General features: G+C 70.4%; 1 protein-coding gene and 1 long non-coding RNA gene across 2 annotated transcripts; both read right to left on the reverse strand.

Annotated features, from left to right (window-relative positions):
- Positions 1-402: 402 nt before the first annotated feature.
- Positions 403-6,915, reverse strand: FRMD1 (FERM domain containing 1). The gene is made up of 11 exons (XM_054722689.1): positions 6,835-6,915; positions 6,115-6,205; positions 5,746-5,825; positions 5,478-5,551; positions 5,037-5,223; positions 4,785-4,940; positions 4,205-4,270; positions 3,358-3,526; positions 2,393-2,674; positions 1,845-1,924; positions 403-603 (listed from the first exon to the last, which is right to left on the reverse strand). Exons 1-11 carry the CDS (start codon positions 6,913-6,915, stop codon positions 403-405), a joined length of 1,467 nt encoding a protein of 488 aa, XP_054578664.1.
- A 3,855-nt stretch (positions 6,916-10,770) lies between these two features.
- Positions 10,771-13,810, reverse strand: LOC129150535 (uncharacterized). Its single transcript, XR_008557266.1, has 2 exons — positions 13,403-13,810; positions 10,771-11,064 (listed from the first exon to the last, which is right to left on the reverse strand). It is a non-coding gene; the product is annotated as an uncharacterized LOC129150535 (long non-coding RNA).
- Between the last annotated feature and the right edge of the window lie 5,365 nt (positions 13,811-19,175).

Consider the following 19,175-nt stretch of genomic DNA (forward strand, 5'->3'; position numbering starts at 1 on the left):
GCGGGTCTGTGCAGAGGGAACCTGGGCCTCTCCTGGGACAAGCCCAGCCCCACTCCCTCCGTGGTCCCGAGAGGGCTGCTCTCCTCCAGCGCTGACGGCGGTGACGCCAGAGCAAGCGCCTGAGGCCTCGGTGGCCCCGGCGCCGGGGGCCACGAGCACAGGATGGGGGTCGAGGCTGGCCAACCCGGCAGAGCCACACCCCGTGGACTGAGCTGGCTGCGTGGGCCGAGCCCTGCGTCCCGGGCGGAGCCCTGCGTGGGCCGAGCCGTCCAATGTGAGCAGACCCTGCCCGAGCCCGCGTGCGCAGAGCCGCGTGACGTGGGCGGGCCCCTCCGTGTGTTTGGAGCCCCAGGTGGTGGAGCGGGTGGACCCTGCAGGGTGGACCGAGCCTCGCCCCGAGGGCTACACCACGACCTCCTCCGGGCGCCGGTCCTCCCCGAGGTCCAGGGCGAGGCCGGCCGTGGACCCGCCGCGGGGACGGGGGCGGCTGCGCGGGGTGGGCACGGGCCTCCGGGCGGCGCGCGGGGCAGGGCGCGGACGCACGTCCTCCAGGCTGCGGCTGTGCTGGTCCGCGTGGGCGTGGGGGGAGGCCGCCCCCGGGATCTGCGGGGAGACTCAAGGTGGGTCCCGCGTGGCTTCCTCCCCAGCTCGCTGCTCGGTCGCAGCTCGTCGGGGGCTGCTCCTCCATCTGTCCCCGCCTCCCCAACGCTGACCCCTGAGCCCCTGCGCCCCGGCCTCGGCCCCGGGGCCGGCTGTCCCCGCTGGCCACCCACCGAGTCCTGCATTCCCTCAGGACACGGTGGAGCCGGCCCTGCACCCCACTGTCCCGGGGCGGCGCGCTGAGTGACATGGGCCCTCGACTCCTGTCCTGTCACGGGGCCCTCGCGGGATGGAGTCTCACAGGGGAGCTGGTGTCCCCGTGGGGCGCCCGGCCCCCTCCCCAAGGCTGACCCACCCCTGTTCAGAGGGGCTGGCCCGGGGTGGTTTTCTTGTTTTAACCAATCGGACGGGGAGTTTAGGAATGAGGGCTGGGAGCATCTTGGGGGTCAGGAGCAGCCCCTCCCGTGGGAGGAGCCGTCCGGGCTGGCTCTGAGCTGCCCTGGTGCCGTCCAGGTTGGGGTCCTGCTGGCTGTTCCCCGCCACCTGCTCCGTGCAGGGTGGTCTGACCTCAGAGGCCCTGGCGGGAGCCCCAGCCACACGGGCAGACCCCACCCCGGTCTCTGGCCAGCTTCTCTCTCCCTCCACATCCCTCCTCCTCCCGGCATCTCCCCCAGGCCAGCTCCCAGCCAGGCCCGGACCCCCCGCCGCCCGCCCGCCTGGGCACCCAGAACCCCTGGCCTGAGGTGGAGCTGCCCCCCCCGCCCCGTGGGCACCCACAGGCGGAGACGGTGGTGGTGCAGGTGACGGCCGCACCGAGCACACGGCCAGAGAGGCCCCGCGCTGCCAGCCCCAGTGTCACTCAGGCGCTGAGGCCAGGGGAACCGCCCCCCATCCCCCCCCGCCCCCCATCACCCCTCTCCCCCCTGCCAGGCTCCGGCTCCGGGGTCTCTGCCCAGGACCCTCCTATGGGCCTAGGGCCGTGGTCGGCAAACCGCGGCTCGCGAGCCACATGCGGCTCTTTGGCCCCTTGAGTGTGGCTCTTCCACAAAATACCACGGCCGGGGTGAGTCTATGTTGAAGAAGTGGCGTTAGAAGAAGTTTAAGTTTAAAAACTTGGCTCTCAAAAGGAATTTCAATCATTGTGCTGTTGATGTTTGGCTCTGTGGACTGATGGGTTTGCCGACCACTGGCCTAGGGGGACACTGGGCCCCATGGGGTGGGGTGGGCCACGGTGGGGGCCGTACCTGGTGCAGGGCCTCGGCGCTCCAGCCCCGCATGCTGACCAGCGTGACCCGCACCACGGCCACGGCCCGGGGGCCAGAGGCTGCGAGGGAGGGAGGGGGGGCGTGAGCAGGGACAACGCTGGCCCCACGGACGCTACCCCAAACCTCCCGACGCTGGCGGCCCAGGGGGCACTGAGTAACCCTGGGCAGCCCTGGGGGGGGGGGGGGGCCCTGAGGCTGGTCCCCGCTGTCACCCTTCAGGGCCCACACCCCGGGACCAACGGTGGAAGCGCCCGAGCCCCGGGAGCTGCTGGGGAGGCCGCGCCGGGTGACGGGGCGCAGCCGCTTGTGGGGACTTGGACGACAGTGCAGGTGCGAGGGAGAGACCTGCGCACGCGGCCCACCCTGAAGGCGGCCAGGCGGCTGAGGCCCTGCGGTCAGCGGCACCGAGGACGGAGGACCTCCCCCCCCCCCCCCCCCCGCCGTCTCAGCCCAGGCACCACGCCGCCCGCCCGTCAGGAACCAGGCCGCGGTCCTGCCTCCGCGGTGACACGGAGCCGCCCACTCACCGCGCCCCGGGGGCCCCAGGTCCTGCGTGTCCCCCTCGGGCCGGCCGCCGCCGTCACCCGCTGTGTCTCTGCTGCTCGGACTGAGGCTGGAGCCGCAGGACGCCCCCTCCCCGGGGAGGGCTGCGGCCCTGGGGGGCTCGTCCACGGACATCTCCCCAGGCTCCACGCCGGACACCCGGGAGCTGCCGTGGCTGTCGGCCGAGAGCAGTGAGAGGCGGCCGCCCGCCGGGCGCAGGGCCAGCTCCGGCGTGTCGCTGATGTACGTCTCCCGGTAACACTTCTCTGCAGAGAGGGACGGAGTGCGTGGGGGAAGGAGTGCGGAGATCGGCGCTCTGCCTGTCCACAGGGACAGCCGGGGCCGCCGGTGGGATGTGTCACGCCGGCTGGTAAACCCACGCAGGGCCCGGGGCTCCCATCATTGTCTGGGCAGGACCGCTGAGCAGTCACACACACAAGCAGGAGTGCACACGCATGCACAGACACACGCGTGCACACATACATGCTCACGCACTCGCACCCCTCGGCCCCCTGGAGAATTCGTCACACAGACCCCTCTTGGCACTGGGCTCCCCATGGGGCGGGAGGAGGGGACCACCACCAGGCACCAGGTCCTCCGAGAGGACGCCTGCCAGGAGGCCACGCCCACACCCTAGGCCAGGAGGTGACAGGCGACCCTGGATGGAGGTGGGGAGTGCAGGGGAGCTGGGGGGAATACAGGGGGGTTGGGGGTGCAGGGGGGTGGGGGGGTGCAGGGGGGCTGGGGGAGTGCAGGGGGCTGGGGGAGTGCAGGGGGCGGGGGGGGCGGGGGGGAGTGCAGGGGGGCAGGTGGCGGGGGGAGTGCAGGGGGGGCAGGGGGCGGGGGGAGTGCAGGGGGCTGGGGGGAGTGCAGGGGGCAGGGGGGGGGCAGGGGGCGGGGGGCGGGGGGGGGCTGGGGGGAGTGCAGGGGGCAGGGGGGCGGCGCCCACCTTGGGCCTCCTCCCGCTGCAGCTGGGCCAGCGCGGGCCTCAGCGCCAGGTGCAGCTGGTGGCTGGCGCGGAGCAGGCGCAGCAGGTGCCGGGAGCGGAAGGCGCAGCCCGTGTAGAATTCCAGCTTGCGGGCCGGCCGCCCGTCGGGCTGGATCTTGAACTTCTTCCCCTGGAGGAGGAGGAGGTGGATTGACCAGGACCCCAGGACGACAGGGCGGCGTGTGAACCGGCGGCCATACCCGGCCCGGGCAGCGGCCACGGCTCCTGTTGGCGCATCTCACCCACGGGCAGGTGCGTGTTCAGGGGCAGTCAAGCGGGGCGCCCCCTCGAGGTTGTGAGAAGTCCAGGCACCCCCCTCGGCGGACCCCAGGCCTCAGGGCCCCCCTGCTCTTCGCGCCGAGTGCCACGTGCCGAGTGCCGGCTGGCCCAGGGGCCTGTGGGGCTGGGACCCGGGGTGGGTGCCTGGAAGCCGCTGGCGCCCCATGCGTCTCTGCCTCCCCGTTCCCTTTATTTCGACCCCTTAGGAGCCAGAGCGGCCGGGGGCCGTGGGACAGCCCGTCCCGGGTGGGGTGGTCTCTGCCCCCCCCTCCCCCCCCGCACAGCGCCAGGCTGGGCACCAGGGCAGGGACGGTGGAGGACGGCCAGGCTCCCCTGGGCCCGGGGGCTGAGACCGTCCCCCTCTCCCGGCCCCGCAGACTCACCAGAACGGCCAGCTTCCCGATGCGGCGCCAGGGCAGGTCATGGAGCAGCTGCAGAGTGTGGTTCGCCTCCTGCAGGGCACAGGCCCCGGTCAGCGGCGGGCGGCGACTGGCACCAGCCCTGGGGGCGCTCCGGGGCTCCCCCTCACCTCATAGACCTGCATTCCTTTGAGGGTCAGCCCCAGGACAATGGTAGGTCTTTCTTCCTTCTTATCCTAAAAGGACACCATGTCAGAGGTCAGAGCCCATGGGGAGGGGGGCTCCCCAGGGACAAGCAGGGTCCCCAGGCCCTTCCGTTTCCCTCCTTGGAGGGAAGATCGGCCCCCGTTCCTGCCTCCTGCTCTCTGACGTCCTCTCCCCGCGGACGGGCCTCGTCCTAACTCCCCAGAGAGCCAGCGCCGCGCTGCCGGGATTCGCTGCCGGGACTCGCGCTGCCGGGACTCACAGCAGGAGGTGGACGTCCCCTCCAGTGCCCTGTCCCGTGGGGCGTGGGGCGGCCTTGCTGCGGGAGAGCCCTTCCCCGCTGGTTCCCGGACAGACACGGACACGCCCTGCGGTGACTGCTCCCCGGAACCGCCAGGACACAGCTCCGCCGCGAGGGCCGCCCGCACGCTGCGTGGGTCCCCGTCCCGGGGCCGGTGTCACCCGCCCCGTGGCCGCCACCTGCCCCCCCCCCCCCCCCCGCCGCCCGGGCAGCCCCGGCCGAGCCCACCGCCCGCGGCGCCGGACCTGGAACAGCCGGAAGAAGTGGACGGGCACGTCCGCCAGCCGGCACGCCTCCCGGATGAAGCGCAGCTCGGCCTCCCGGGGGCTCAGGCCCCGCTGCTCGCGGTGCAGGGCGGGCAGGTGCCTCAGGAGGTAGGCACTGCCCCTCTTGGCGATGACCTGGCCACAGGGGGGGCCCGTGAGGCCCTCCGGCCCCGCCGCCCGCCGCGCCCACCCCGCGGCTGCCCCCCACCCCAGCCCCACGCCACGCCTTACCCACTGCGGGAAGTAGGCCTGGGGCTCGAAGTACCGCCCCACGTGGGCGCGGGCCCTGTGGTTGCCCAGGTCGGCCTGCAGCGCGTAGGCCGCCAGCAGGAAGTAGGCCTCCTCGCAGTGGGCGTCCTGGGACCGCAGCACCCGCTCCCGCAGGTGGCGGTAGTACAGGTGCCGGCCCGTCCGGGTGCTGGGAGGGGCGGCGGGCGGTGAGGGGGCTCGGCTGCCCCGGACGCCCCCACAGCCCCAGGCTGAGAGGAACCTCCACCCCCGTGCCCGCCCCGTGCCGCCTAAGAACACCCACCGCGTCTGGCAGCCCCACCTTCTCGGCGCCACACGTGTCCCGGATCAGAGGGTGGCTGCGCCCCGGGACGCGGCCCTGGCCCTGGCGCACAGCCTGGCCCGGCGGGCCTCCTCGCTCGGGGCCCTGCGGCCCGCACGCACCTGATCAGCCGCCCGTCTTCCACGTAGAACTGCACCCGGAGGAAGGCCACGAAGGGGGCCCGGGACCTCCTGCCCTGCGGGGGGCGAGCAGGGGCCTGAGGACGGAGAGCGGACAGCGCAGCAGCCCCCGCCACACGTCTCCCCCGCTCCGCGCTCCGCTCAGGTCTCAGCGGCCGGGCCGCCCGCCGCCGCCTTCCCTCTGGACCCACGGGGACGGGGCAGCGGCCGCCCCCGGCACAGGGCGGCCCAGGCACAGGGGCCCCCGCACCTCCGGCCGCTCCCGGCTCCAGTCCTTGGAGAAGTACGTGCTGAGCTTCTGCTCCAGGTCCATGAACAGGTACTCGCTGTCTGGGGGGGAAGCAGAGAGGACACGTGCGCCGCTCAGGCCTCGGGGAGCCCGGACCGCCGAGGGCGGGGCCGCGTCCTGCTGGGAGGCGACGCGTGCACACGGGCCGGCTCAGCAGGGACCCGGGTGCCGCCAGGCCAGCGCCGGGGCTGAGGTGGCGGCGGTGCCGGTACAAAGCGCCAGGGTTCGGGAGGAGGGAGTCGGGAGCGGACGTGGCTCCCGGGGCCGGGAGAGCAGGGAGGGTCCCTCAGACTCAGCCCCAGCGGGGGTCGGAGGTCAGAGCTTACTCACTTCTGACCACGCAGAGGCCGAAGAAGTGGGGCTCCCTGATGCCGGCCTCGTCACACACCTGCCTGAACAGCTCACGCCCCGTGGCCTGCACCTGCCGGAGGGGGCGGCTCAGGGCGGCCAGTCAGCCCGGCCCCTAAGGGGCCAGGAGGGGAGCCTGCGCCCAGGTCCTGGTGACTGAAGACCAGGGGTCCCCCCCCCACCCACCCAGGGCAGCCTGGAGAACCGGAGGGGCGGGAGGCCCCGCCTTCAGCAGGGCGCGATCTCTCCACCCCGGGCTGGCGGGTGCGGAGTTTGGGGCCCCGGAGCCCCTGCTGGGCCCTGACCCCCGCCCATCGCCAGGCCCCTCCTGAGAGCAGGGCTGAGCCGGGTTCCGGGTTCGAGTGCTGGCCCAGGGCACGCACCTGGACTGCAGCTGGATCACGTGCGGGAAGCAACCTGTCGACGGTCTCTCACATCCATGTTTCTCTCTCTCTCCCTCTTCCCTCTCCCTCTCCCCTTCCCTCCCTCCCTCCCTCCCTCCCTCTCCCCCCTCTCTCCCCTTCCCTCCCTCCCCCCCTCCTTCCCCCCTCCCTCCCCCTCCCTCCCTAAAGTCAATGGAAAAAACACCCTCAGATGAGGACCAACAACAACGAAGTGACAGGATCCAGTCAGAGAGGGGAGGGCAATGAGCACAGGGCCCCCAACGTCCCCGGCTCACCCCACAGCCCCCCCAGCGCTCACCCCCAGGACCAGCCGCAGCCGCTCCCCCGTGGGCAGTAGCACCAGCACGTCCCTGCCCTCCTCGGCCATCTCCACGGCCATCCTCCCCGGCCAGGGCCGCTCCTGCGGGAGACCGCGGTCAGGACGGCAGGGCGGCCCCGCAGCCGTGGTCCGCATCCACCGGGGGGATGGGCCACATGAGCCACCACATGACGGGCCCGCCCCCTCCGTCCGGCCACGGCTGGGGTGCACGGCACCCCAAACTCACCCAGCTGCAGGCTTCCCGAGGACGGGGCGCCGTGGGGAGCTCCTGGCGGGGGAAGGACGGGGGCAGGGCCAGGGTCCGGCCGCCCAGCGGGACAAGGTCCAGCTGTAAGTGCCGGGCTGAGCAGCCTGGAATGCACATAAACACTTGCTGGGCCTCCTCCCTCCCCTCAGCGACTCCCGGGCCACGCCTCCTCTCGGGGACGGGAGAGGCCACGCAGATGCCCGGACGCAGACGCCCACACCAGGGACACTGCGAGGGACCTGGAGAGGCAGTGGGACCCCCCCCCGGCCTCCTGCACACGGTCACTGAGCAAAGTGGATCAGAGCAGTGGCCCCCTGTCCCCAAACACAGGTCCCCCTGCAGGCCACGGAGCCCCTTCGGCCGCAGGAACCGAGAGCCACTCTCCTATGGCCCTGGTCACGTCCTGGGTCACGTCCTGCCCATCCTGTGTGAGAACCGCTGCAGGTGCTGGCCTCCTGCTGCCCGGGGTCTGGCCCTGTGGTTAGAGGTGTGCACATGTCTCCCCGCTCTCTGCCCCCTCCTGCCCCCGCTCCTGCCCCTGCCCCAGCTCCTGCCCCTGCCCCAGCTCTGCCCCAGCTCCGCTCAGACTCAGGGCCTCAGGGCCCCCCAGGCTGCCCTGCAGACGTGGGAGCTGGGAGGCCCAGTCCTGTCCTCTTCCCTCATCTGAATGCAAAACAAGTCGTCTCTGACGCGTGGTCCTGTGAGCCGTCAGCCCCACGACTTTGAAAAAGGCAAAACCACCAGCGGAGGCCCTGGCCCCCGTGTGTCCCCAGCTCACGTGTTCCCTGTGGCCCACGGACTGGAGGTCACCGGCGCTCCCGTCGTAACGGACGTCAGTGGCCACCCTTTCCTCAGGTGCTCGCGCACGGCAGGGCGTGAGGGAGCCGGCGCCTCGGCCACGCCCACGCAGACACACGGGACAGCGGGGGGACAGGGACACAGAGTGGGCGGCCCCCAGGGGCCGAGAACAGGGACTGATGCTCACTTCCTGGAGGCTCAGGGCCCAGGGCCCCGAGGGCCGCTCCGCCCGCACACCTGCCCCCCAGCACCGCTGTGCCCGCTCACCGAGGAGGCAGCTTCCCTCGCGGGGGAAGCAGACATGAGGCCAGTGCCCACGTGATGCCTTGGGGCCGTGGTTTCAGGTCTGGGAGAGCCGGGAGGCGGGTCCCTAACCCCGTCCCGGCCTCACACGTCACGTCACCTGAGGGTTCTTCTCTGCCCAGTTCTCCCGGATGCCTGGCCCTCAGCACCGTGGCCTGCGGGTGTCCGGGGACAGAGCTGCTGCACCTCGGCACGAGTCCAGGTCCGTGAGACGATGCGGGAGAACCACCAGCAATAAAAAGGCGCAAAGTACGGACGGACCGTGCACGAGTCTCAAAGCCATCACGGGGCCAGGGAGGAGCTGCCCACACCCGCCTTTTACAGGAGCCGGAACCGCCCGGGATTGGGGCGGGGGGCCTGGCTGCCCGGCTGGAGGGGCCCCACGGCTGGTACAAGGGTCCGTGGCGGGGACGTCCGTGGGACATTTACCAAAATGCGTCCTGTCGTTGCCGTCAATGTGTCATAGCGTGTAGCTCTGACCTCAGCAAAGCTGTTAACATACACGGCAAGTTATACAACAGAGCGGAGGCCTTCCCAGCAGGTGCGTGAGCGCGCGTGGGTGCTGTGTGCATGCACATGAATGTGCGTGTGCATGCGTGCCTGTGCCTGTGTGTGCAGCTGGCGGAGCCTCGAGGACAGCGCCCGGGCTGGCTGTCACTGCGTCCCCCCCCCCCCCCCCCCCCCGCCCAGTTGCTAACGCGCGTCCACCCTCCATGCGCCGCGCAGGGTTCAGAAACAGCGCCTCTGAGTTGGAGGTCGAGCTGCCCACTGCCCAGTTAGGGGCTCGGGGGGCAGGGGGCAGCCAGCTGCCACCACCAGCACCGCCCCCTGACCCGGGCCTCGAGAAGTGGAGGTGCGTGACCCCCGCCTGCCCGGCCTCCTCAGCCTCCACCCCGGCGCCTGCGTCCGCCCTACAGGGTGTGAAATGTGGCCCAGACGTGGGGAGCCCAGACCTGGGGGCTGCGTGGGGCAGAAGCAGAGGTGTCAGCGGCGGACGGAGCTGGAGCTTGGTGTGTGCTGGGCTCCCCTGCTGCAGGGCCGGGGGGCTGGTCCCCAGTCCCGGGACGGTCCCCCCTCCTAGCCAAGCCGGGAAGGACGTGGTCCCCGCGGTAGAGATGACACTGAGACTGCAGGGCTGGGCCTTGCTGAAGGCGGAAGCTGTTCACAGTGGGGTGAGCCGGGTGCGCTCGTGCCTGGGTCCCCGCTCCAGGGGGGGGCATAGGGGGCTGCTGTCTGAACCCCCCCGCCCCCCGCCGCCACGGTCACAGCTCCAGTAGCTGGGGCAGCAGAGGACCCTGGGTCACTCCCCATCTGTCCGTCCAGGTGCTAGACGGCAGGAGGGAGGGGAAGGAGTGACGGCTAATTACAGGGGCCCCTCCCGCTGCCCTGGCTCCTCCCCCTTCAGCTCAGCTGAGACCAGATTCCTTGCATTCTTGCATTCTCTCCTCCCCCTCCTCCCCCTCCCCTTCCTCCTCCTCCTCCTCCTCCAGGACTGGGTCCCAGCACAGACACCAGCCTGGCTGCCACCTGTTAATTTAGGGTTGGGAGGTCCCGGCCCAGGAAGCAGTGAGCTGCAGGGCTGTGTGGAGAGGACGGACGGACAGACAGGCCCTGAGCTCCCCCCTCCCCTGCCCACACCTCAGCCCAGGAGCACCAGCCTCCTTCAGTTCCCTTTAGTAAGAAGTTTAATGCTGCCACGTGTCATCTCAGTCCCCACTGACCGCCGGGCCCTCGCTGGACCCACTGACCGCTGGACCCACTGACCACCAGGCCCTCACTGGACCCACTGACCGCCGGGCCCTCGCTGGACCCACTGACCGCTGGACCCACTGACCGCCGGGCCCTCACTGGACCCACTGACCATGTGCCCTCACTGGACCCACTGACCATGTGTCCTCACTGGACCCACTGACCATGTGCCCTCACTGGACCCACTGACCGCTGGACCCACTGACCGCCGGGCCCTCACTGGACCCACTGACCATGTGTCCTCACTGGACCCACTGACCGCTGGACCCACTGACCGCCGGGCCCTCACTGGACCCACTGACCATGTGTCCTCACTGGACCCACTGACCGCTGGACCCACTGACCGCCGGGCCCTCACTGGACCCACTGACCATGTGCCCTCACTGGACCCACTGACCATGTGTCCTCACTGGACCCACTGACCGCTGGACCCACTGACCGCCGGGCCCTCACTGGACCCCGCGCCGCCCCAGCACCCGGGCTCGTGGGGACCCGGCGCTGAGAACAGACACGCTGGCGAAGTAAAATGGGTTTTGGCCAAAGGCTGAGCCAGGCGTGGGGGCCACACGCTGGGGCCGCGTCCCGTCTGCCAGGCTGCGCTGGGCTGTGGGTGCAGACCAGTCTCCGCCGGCTGGCTGACCTCTGACCTGGGAGGGGCCCCAGGGCTGTGAGGGAGGTCAGGTGCCTGGCTCATGGGTGAGTGATGGGGGGTCACAGCCCGAAGCCGGGGTCTCAGCTGGGGACAGCGGGACGAGGGGCCGGCGGGCCAGGGAACGGGGACAGAACGGCTGAAAGGACGATGAACTTCAGACCAACACTCTCAGGTCAAAGTGTTTAAAAACTGCACACACACCACCATTCGGGACAGGTCACCCGTTCAGGCGACAACAGAGCCGACCACGGGACCAGCTGCCTGAGGCGCCAGGGGCAGGTCTGGCGCGTGTCCTGGCGATGCAGACGCCGGCGGGCGGCCACCTGGCCCAGCATCTCATTCCCGGAGAGCCGAGGACGCGGGCAGCACGCTCTCGGGAAGCCGAGGTCTAACTGGACGGTGCGTCTGGAGGGAGGGCCACTTGGCTCGGGGGCAGATGGCAGAGCGGATCAGCCCAGGCCTGGGGGGGAGGGAGAGAAGGGAGGCCCCAGGGGCCAGTGGGAGCCCCTCTTATCAGGGACTGGTGTGTCCGGTGAACTGGTGGCCCGGAGGACCTCCGGGGTGGACGGACAGGACAGACGGAGGACCAGGCCGGCCTGAGGCAGCACCGGGCCTCCTGGGAGGGGGCGCAGCTCGTGCGCTGCCCAGTTCAGGGACCGCAGCCGGTTCCACGAGGGCCGCTGGCTGAGGCCGCCATCGCCGGGCCCCGCGAGGGCACCTGGAGGAGCCGCCAGGGATGACAGCCCCGTCCTCCTGGGGCGGGTCCTGGGGACGAGGCAGCACCGCTTCCGGAGGCTTCCAGAGCACTTGCTCCGGGGCCTGCACGGCTCTGAGCGGCCTCCCGTGCAGCTGGCCGCTCTCACCAGCCCCTGCCAGGCCTCCCGCACCAACAGGCCGGCGGGGACCTGTGGAGGCCGGGCTGCGGGAGCCAGGGTGCGGGAGTGGGGGTGGTGACGGGAGAGGCAGGAGGGGCCCCATGCCCCACCCCCACGGGGTGCCCAGGTCATAGTATCCCCGGTTCCCCGGGCCGGAGGGAGAGCTAAGCTCCGGGCCGCCCCAGGCCTGGGTCCCGCCCGGAAGAGAGGGGCCGGAGCCACCTTCCAAGTCCCGGCTGTTTGAGAACAGAAGGCGAGATTCTGCCAAGGAGGCCACGCTGAGAGCACTGAGCCTTCAGACCAGCACCGGGCCGCACCAACGCGCGACCCAGCTCTGCTCCCATCAACAGAGCGTGTGCCACATGGGCAGGGAGCCCCCCACCCGGCTGTCTGCCCCTCACTCCGCCCCGCCCACCTGCAGGAAAACCACTAACCCACGCGTGAGGATGTGCTGGACAGTGCACGTGCGGTTAGCCAGGCGGTTCCCCAGCTGACGCGCACCCCCACCCAGGATGGCCCGGCTGCTCAGAGCCCCTCAGAACCAGCAGCCAGCGTTTCGGGGACCGTGTTCTAGAGGAAGTGAAACACAGACCCTCTCCAGGGCCTGGGGTCGGGGCAGCACAGGCCGAGGAGATGGCACCGGCGTCCCTGCTAACGTGGGAGGGGCACAGCTAGGCAGGCCCTGCCCTGACAGCAAGGCGGGCCCCCAGCCCTGCCTCGGTCTTGGGGCCCTGGGTCTCCCGAGGTTCAAGTCCACATCCCTCATCCACGGCAGGTCCTGAGCAGTGCGGTGCTGGTGCCGGCGAATCTCTGAAGAGCCGCTCTCACCCGGCGCCCGGACAGAGCGCCTCCGACCCGAGCCGACCTCTGGGGTCCGTGTCCCAGGTGGTGGGCCTCACGCCTGCCCCCCAGCCTCCCAGCCCGTGTCCTACACAAATGCCCACCTGAGCCCAAGAGGCCGGCACTTGGCGTAACCAAACCCAGCTCTGCGGTGGCTGGGCCTCCGGGCCTCGTGGCACCGGGATCCCAGCCACCAAGTGCGAGGAATGAGCAGGGAGGGGAGGGGTGTGCCTGGGAGCCTGCTTTCCTCAGACGCTCACACCTGCCCCCCAGGAAGAGGCAACCCCAGACCTGGCTGGCTCCCCTCTGCCCCTACTCCTCCCTGGAAGAGGGGCCTCCCCCCCCCCACGGGGACTGGGAGGAGGGCGTGGACCAGCTCACACGTCTCCTCACCTTCTGGGCTGAGGTGCCTCCGGAAGGGCTCCCAGCGGGCGGCTCCCACCCACAGGACCAGGAAAATCCCCGCAGGTGGGAGCAGCCCTCCAACCCCCACCCCCGCCCACACCCCCGCCTCACAGGGACCCTCCCAGCGCGGCCTCACTTCGGGACAGAGGAAGTAGCCTCAGCTGTGCTAGGGCTAAGGTGTCATCTGTCACTGTCCACGCCCCGCACACGCCGCCATGCTCCCTGGAGCCCAGTCCCGGGGGTCGCTCCCCTCAGGGCTGCCCCTCCGGCCACGTGTCTCCCCGATGCTCTGGGTGCTAGAAACCAGCCCGGACGCCTCTGGGAGCCGGTCACTCGGGCGGGAAGGCCCTTTACCTCCTGGAACCGGCTCAGAAAACCCAAACCGGGCCACCCCCAGAGGAGGGGGTGCGGGAGGGGAAGAGGAGGGGGCGCCAGGGCACCCCGCACCTGCACCCCTGCCTGGGACGACAGAACCCGGGGTGGGGAGGCTGAGAGCGGAGAGGAGGGGAGGGGAGAGGGGGGGAGGGGAGAGGAGGGAGGGCGGGGGGGCGGGGGGGGGGGGGTCCGGCGCCGGGGCCTCCTGAACCCTCTGATGGGGACCTGGGGGCGCAAACCCCAAACAGCCACGGCCCGGTGACGGGGCAGCCAGTGCCCGTGTCCCGGGACCGGCGCGCTCACCTGCGGGGTCCCCGTTGGGGTCTGGGCCGGGTTCACGGTTCCAGGTCCGGGGTCTGGGTCTGGGAGAGGGTCTGGGGGCGGGTCTGGGTCTGGATCCGGGTTGGAGTCCTGGTCGGGATCCGGGTCGGGGTCGGGATCCGGGTCGGGGTCCGGGTCGGGGTCTGGGTCCGGATCCGGGTCGGGGTCGGGATCCGGGTTGGAGTCCGGGTGGGGGTCCGGATCCGGATAAGGGTCCTGGTCGGGGTAGGGGTCCAGGTTCGGGTCCCGGTCCGGGGTTGGCTGAGGGTGGGGGTCCGGGGACCCGGCGTGAACGCGACCCCCGCTCCGTTGGCGTCTGGGAGGAACCCCACGAGCCACGGCTGTTGGGGCGGCCCAGGGGGGAAGGGGCGCCCGGCTTCGATTGGCCGAAGGCGCACACCCGCCCCGCCCCTCATCTGTGCCCCGCCCCCGGGCCCTCCGCTCCGCCCCGCCCCGCCCCTCAGCCCCTCCCCAGCCCCGCCCCCGAACCAGCTCCGCCCCAGCCCCGCCCCTCAGCCCCGCCCCGCCGCTGTGCCCCGCCCCCGGGCCCTCCCCTCAGCCCCGCCCCCCGGACCAGCCCCGCCCCCGGGCCCTCCCTCAGCTCCGCCCCCGGACCAGCTCCGCCCCAGCCCCGCCCCTCAGCCCCGCCCCCCGACCAGCCCCGCCCCCGCCCCGCCCCTCAGCCCCGCCCCCGGGCCCTCCCCTCAGCCCCGCCCCTCCGCCCCGCCCACCACGCCCTCCGCCCCGCCCCCGAACCAGCTCCGCCCCGCTCTCAGCCCCGCCCCCGGACCCTCCCCAGCCCCGCCCCTACCAACCCCGCCCCCAGCCCCGCCCCTCATCCCCGCCCCCCGGACCCGCCCTCCGCCCGCCCCCGGACCCACAGGAGCCGCGAGGCCGCGCCAGTCCCAGTTCCAGATCGCCCATCGGGGGTCGCCCCGTCCCAGGGCTGCCGGGTCCTGGGACCGCACTGCCCAGGGTTGCCCGTCCAGGGGGTGCCCCGTCGGGGTCGCCGTGCCCGGTGGTGGCGCTGTTTGGGGGCCGCACTGCCCAGGGTCGCCCCGTCCAGCTGTCGCCCCAGCCAGGTGCTCTTGGGGGTGGTCTGGACCCCAAGGGTGGAGCCCACGTCGCCCCGAGAAGCCCCTGACGACGCACCCCCTCATGTCCTGACGCCGAGGCCGACCGCGCACCACGGGCGGGGCGGGGCGGGGGGCGGGGAACCCGTTTCTCCCGCTGACCCCCCGGCTGACCCCCCGGCAGCCCCCCTGCCCCGCGCACCCAGCCCTCTGCTCACTCTCGGGCCCGGCCTCGGCGCCCACGGGAGAAGCCTGCACCCGGTTCCTCTCCAGCCGCCCCGTTGCTGTGACCGGAGGTTCAGAGCAGAAGCGGCGAGGACCACCCAGCCGTCTGTGGGGTCCCCAGTGGCGCTGCCGCTCTTGTCCTGGGAGCTCAGGCCTCACCCTCGCCTGCCCGAGTCTCCCTCCCGTCCGGAGGCTCACCTTTCTGAGGGCCTGAGGGTCCCCGAGGCGGCATTTGTAAGACCTCCGAGGGCCTGTCCTGTGCCACGACCCCCTGCCACCGGGACTGCCGTGTGCCGGGCTCTGCGGGTGTGGCCGACGCCCCTTCCTCGTCCCGGAGGCTCCTGCACTCACAGAGAAGCAGCCGTTTAACTGAGGAGGCCCAGGCCACCCGCAGGTGCACAGGGACCTCCCGCAGGTGCCAGGGACCACCCGCAGGTGCACAGGGACCACCCGCAGGTGCACAGGGACCACCCGCAGGTGCACAGGGACCACCCACAGGTGCCAGGGACCACCCGCAGGTGCACAGGGACCTCCCGCAGGTGCACAGGGACCACCCGCAGGTGCCAGGGACCACCCACAGGTGCACAGGGACCACCCATAGGTGCACAGGGACCACCCGCAGGTGCCAGGGACCACCCACAGGTGCACAGGGACCACCCGCAGGTGCCAGGGACCACCGGGCGGGCGGGTGCAGGACCACAGACCAGCGCGGCCGGGAAGCTCCAGAAGGGCCCGGGTCCCAGGGTCCCGACGGGACGGTGTGTCCGGTCCTGGGTGGGGGTTCGTTTTTGTTCGTTTACAAGCGTCTGGGAAAATGATGCCAACTTCCCCATTTCCTGAGCCTCTAGCTGGAACCCTAGCTTGTCCTCTGAGCCATAAGAGGCCTCACCGGCCTCCTGGGGGGCCGTTCCCCTGGGGCGGCCCCTCCTCCTGGCCCGCCGCACCCTGGGGGGTCCCTGGCGGCAGACGCCCCACTCGTCTCTGCCTCGTCCTCCCCAGGCCACCCTCTGCGGCTGCCTTCCCTCTGTTCGTCAGCACCCGGTCATCTGGGCCTCCTCCCGCGTGACCCCATCCTAGCCCCTCTGGTCTGCGGTGAGGGGGTGCCTCTGCCTGACACCCCGCCGCCCGGCCGCCCGAGCAGTGACGCCAGGAGCTCCGCCTGCACTTCCAGCTCAGGAGCAGCAGCCGGATCAGCGCCATGGACACCCGAGTGCCCTGCCCGCTCAGGGGGAGACTCCAGAGGGAATGGCGGCCCGCCCGCCCGGGGAGTGAGGCCCAGCCTTTCAGAGGGTGTGTGTGTGTGTGTGCGCGCGTGCATGTGTGTGTGCGTGTGCACGTGTGTGCGCGTGTGCGTGTGTGTGTGCGTGCGTGTGCGTGTGCATGTGTGTGTGCACGTGTGTGTGTGCGTGTGTGCGCACGTGTGAGACGCGGTTCATTGTCTTCTCACTGAACAGGGGAACACCTGGCCTGGCGGGAACCCGGCTGAAGTCTCACCGAACTCAGAAAAGGGCCAGAGGGACCCACCTCGATCCGCCCACCTGGAGGTCGGAAGGCTGCGGCGATGCATCTTGGGAAACTGGGAATTTTCCCGGCCTCCACGGACACTCGTCCCACGGCCCCCTCCCCACGTGTTCTCCGTCCCAGACGGGTCGGCGAGGGCACGGCACACCTTCCTGCTTCCCCGAGGGGTGTGCCCCGTGCCCACACATTCTCAGGATGAACTAAATTTACGGCCACACCAGGTGCCCGCCGAATGGCCCCAGGCTGCAGTGCTGTGTAAAGATGCTCTTTTATCTCTGACTTCCCTCTTCACTCTCAGCCTCTGCTCCTTCTCTGAGCCTCGGTTTTGGCATCTAGGAAATGGGCACAACAACCCCGGTGCTCCAGGAAGCCGAGGCCCAGGCTGGACTCAGGAGGGGGAAGCCCGGGAGGTGAGGGCGGGGCTGGGGTCTCCCCTGCGGGGCACAGGGCTCAGCTGTTCCCAGAGCCCGGTCAGAGCCCCCAAAGGAGGGTCTATTTCCTGGGGCTGCTGCTCCGATGACTGCAGACTGGCCTCAACCAGCCGGAACAGGTGCTCCCCGCTTCTGGGGCCGGAATCTGAAATCAGGGTGTCGGGGCTGTGCTCCCTCGGAGGGCTCCAGGGGAGGGTCCTTCCTGCCTCTTCAGCTTCTGGGGCTCCTGGCCGCACCCCTTCAATCCTCACGTGGCCCCTCCTCCGTCCTCACCAGACTTCTTGAGAGTGTTTGTTCACGTGCCCCCCCACCCCCTGTCCACCTGCCTCCTTCCCCATCACGTGGCCCTGCCCCTTTGTTCAGTGCCTGCGTGATCACGTGGCCCCACCCCTTGTTCTCGTGCCTACTTCCTGGTGATCGCATTGCACCGCCCCCTTGAGACCTTGGTTGGTCTCTGTTTCCGGGGTGCCACCTCCCTGGTTGGCTGTCCGCCTGCTCTCACACCTGTCAGTCAGCAGTCCCTTTGGCAAAGTCCTTCCAGAAAAAACCGTGTGCGCGTGTCCTCTCTTTCCTGCTGGGGCTGTGACAGCTGGGGTTGAAAGGAGACAGGAGAGCAGTGGCCGTCCAGAGTCCATGCCAGAGGTCCAGTGGGGCTGTGCCTCCCGGAAGGCTGGGGGCGGGAAGGGTGGTGGGGCGGGGGTGCTGACTAGGGAGCAGAAAGCCCTCAGGGCAGGTGGGGGCGCAGACACACACAATCACCTCACACTCCTGTGAGGAGCAGCTGTGGCCCATTACACAGGTGAGGCTACTGCAGCACAGAGAGGGGAGCGGCTTCCTCCAGGGCACACAGCATAAAAGGGCGGAGATGAAAAGGGAACCCTGGGCTGCCCAGCCTGTGTCTCCTTGACCTGTGACCTCTGGGTAAGCGGCCCCTCACCCTGTGGCCATTTGCTCTGATGAGCGCCCCCCCCCACTCCCCTCCCGCCCCCCCTCACCCCGCCGTCTGTGGCTCAGATTACAAAGTGCCGTTACTTTGCCGCCTGCCTCCTGGCAGATCTTGTTTTACCTGGAAAAGAAATGGATTCGGGGTCTGCAAACCGCCGACTTCCTGCATTCGCTCTGTGCGACGTGGCTCTGCCCCGGTGCCGCCTGGTGCACGTCCCTGATGCCACCCACCTCCGTGGCAGCATCTCTCACCCCCTGAAGCCCCCATGCAGCCCACAGCACCCTCATCCCTGCAGCTCCAGGGACCTGCTGAGCCCGGGCCCTAGCCGGTCACTAGTCCCCAGGTCCTGCCTGCAGCCCCGGGGTCCTCAAACCAGTCTGGGAGGGGCTGGTGGGTTGACCCCTTAGACAGAGATTGTCTGCCTGAGGGGTGCAGACACCCGGCGGGCACTCCGCCTGCCCCCGTGCCACCCCCAGCTCCCAAAAGGCGATGAGCACCGAGCTGGCTTCCGGCTCCAGGAGGGCTCGGCCTGTGCAGTGGGCACTGGAGGGTCCCGTCGACAGAGTGGCAGGCGGCACAGGCCTCCCAGGGCAGCTGGGTGCCCACCTGGCCCCAGAGCCCTCGCTCAGCCTCCCCCTCCCCCCTGCTGAAGGGGGACCAGCTGTGGTTCCCCCCAGCCCAGCTGTCTGCCTTCGGAGGTGGCAGAGGCGGTCGCCCTCTGCTGGCCGGTTCCCGTTCCTGCAGAAGGTAGAGCCGTCCCTGCGCCCAGCCAGTGCCCACGGGGTGGGGGTGGGGTGGGGGGGGGGGAGGGCAACCCTGCAGAGAGGTGGCAGGAGCTCACCCCCAGAGATCTCTGAAGAGACAGCTGAGCAGAAAGTTTTGCTCAGGGGAGTGGAGGCCCGGCCCCTCTCCTCGCTGCCTCCAGGGGGCGCCCGCACCTCCCGCAGGGAAGGGCAGGCTCCTGTGTGGGGGAGGTGAGCCATCCTGGACCCTCAGAGCTGGAGATGTGCCCTTGGTTTCCTTGTGAGGGAAACTGAGGCACGGGGAGGCCGAGGGACGTTCTCTTTGGTCTGTGGGCCTCGCGCTGTCCACGCTGGTGACGGCGGTCTGGTGATGTCACACACAGCCACGCTGTCTTCTCTCCTGCACCCTCCCCGGCCCTGATCGGACTCCATCTCCTGCGTCCTGTCCCAGGGCTGGTGAAGGGGCAGTGCCCACGGCGCATGAGTGAACGGTGAGTGAATGAGTGCACGAACCCGTCACCCAGAGGCCAGCCGGGCTCTGCTGGGAGTGCCATCCTGGGCCGGGCCAGCACCTGGTCTCGGGGCCTCGTCCTGCCCTTTCCTTCCTTCTGACTCGTCATGGTGTTTCTAATTTGCTATTTAATGAGTGGGTTTTTTATATTTTTATTTCTTTCAGAGAGAAGGGAGAGAGAGGAAGGTCAATGATGAGAGAGAATCGTCAACGGGCTGCCATTTTCCTGTTGACGCTGATTCTCGCTTTGGCGCTAACACTCGGTGACACGTCCACGGCCTCCGGTTGAACAGGTGTGTGAGCGT

The sequence above is a fragment of the Eptesicus fuscus genome, chromosome 10 (assembly GCF_027574615.1).
Source record: "Eptesicus fuscus isolate TK198812 chromosome 10, DD_ASM_mEF_20220401, whole genome shotgun sequence".
Lineage (NCBI taxonomy): Eukaryota > Metazoa > Chordata > Mammalia > Chiroptera > Vespertilionidae > Eptesicus > Eptesicus fuscus.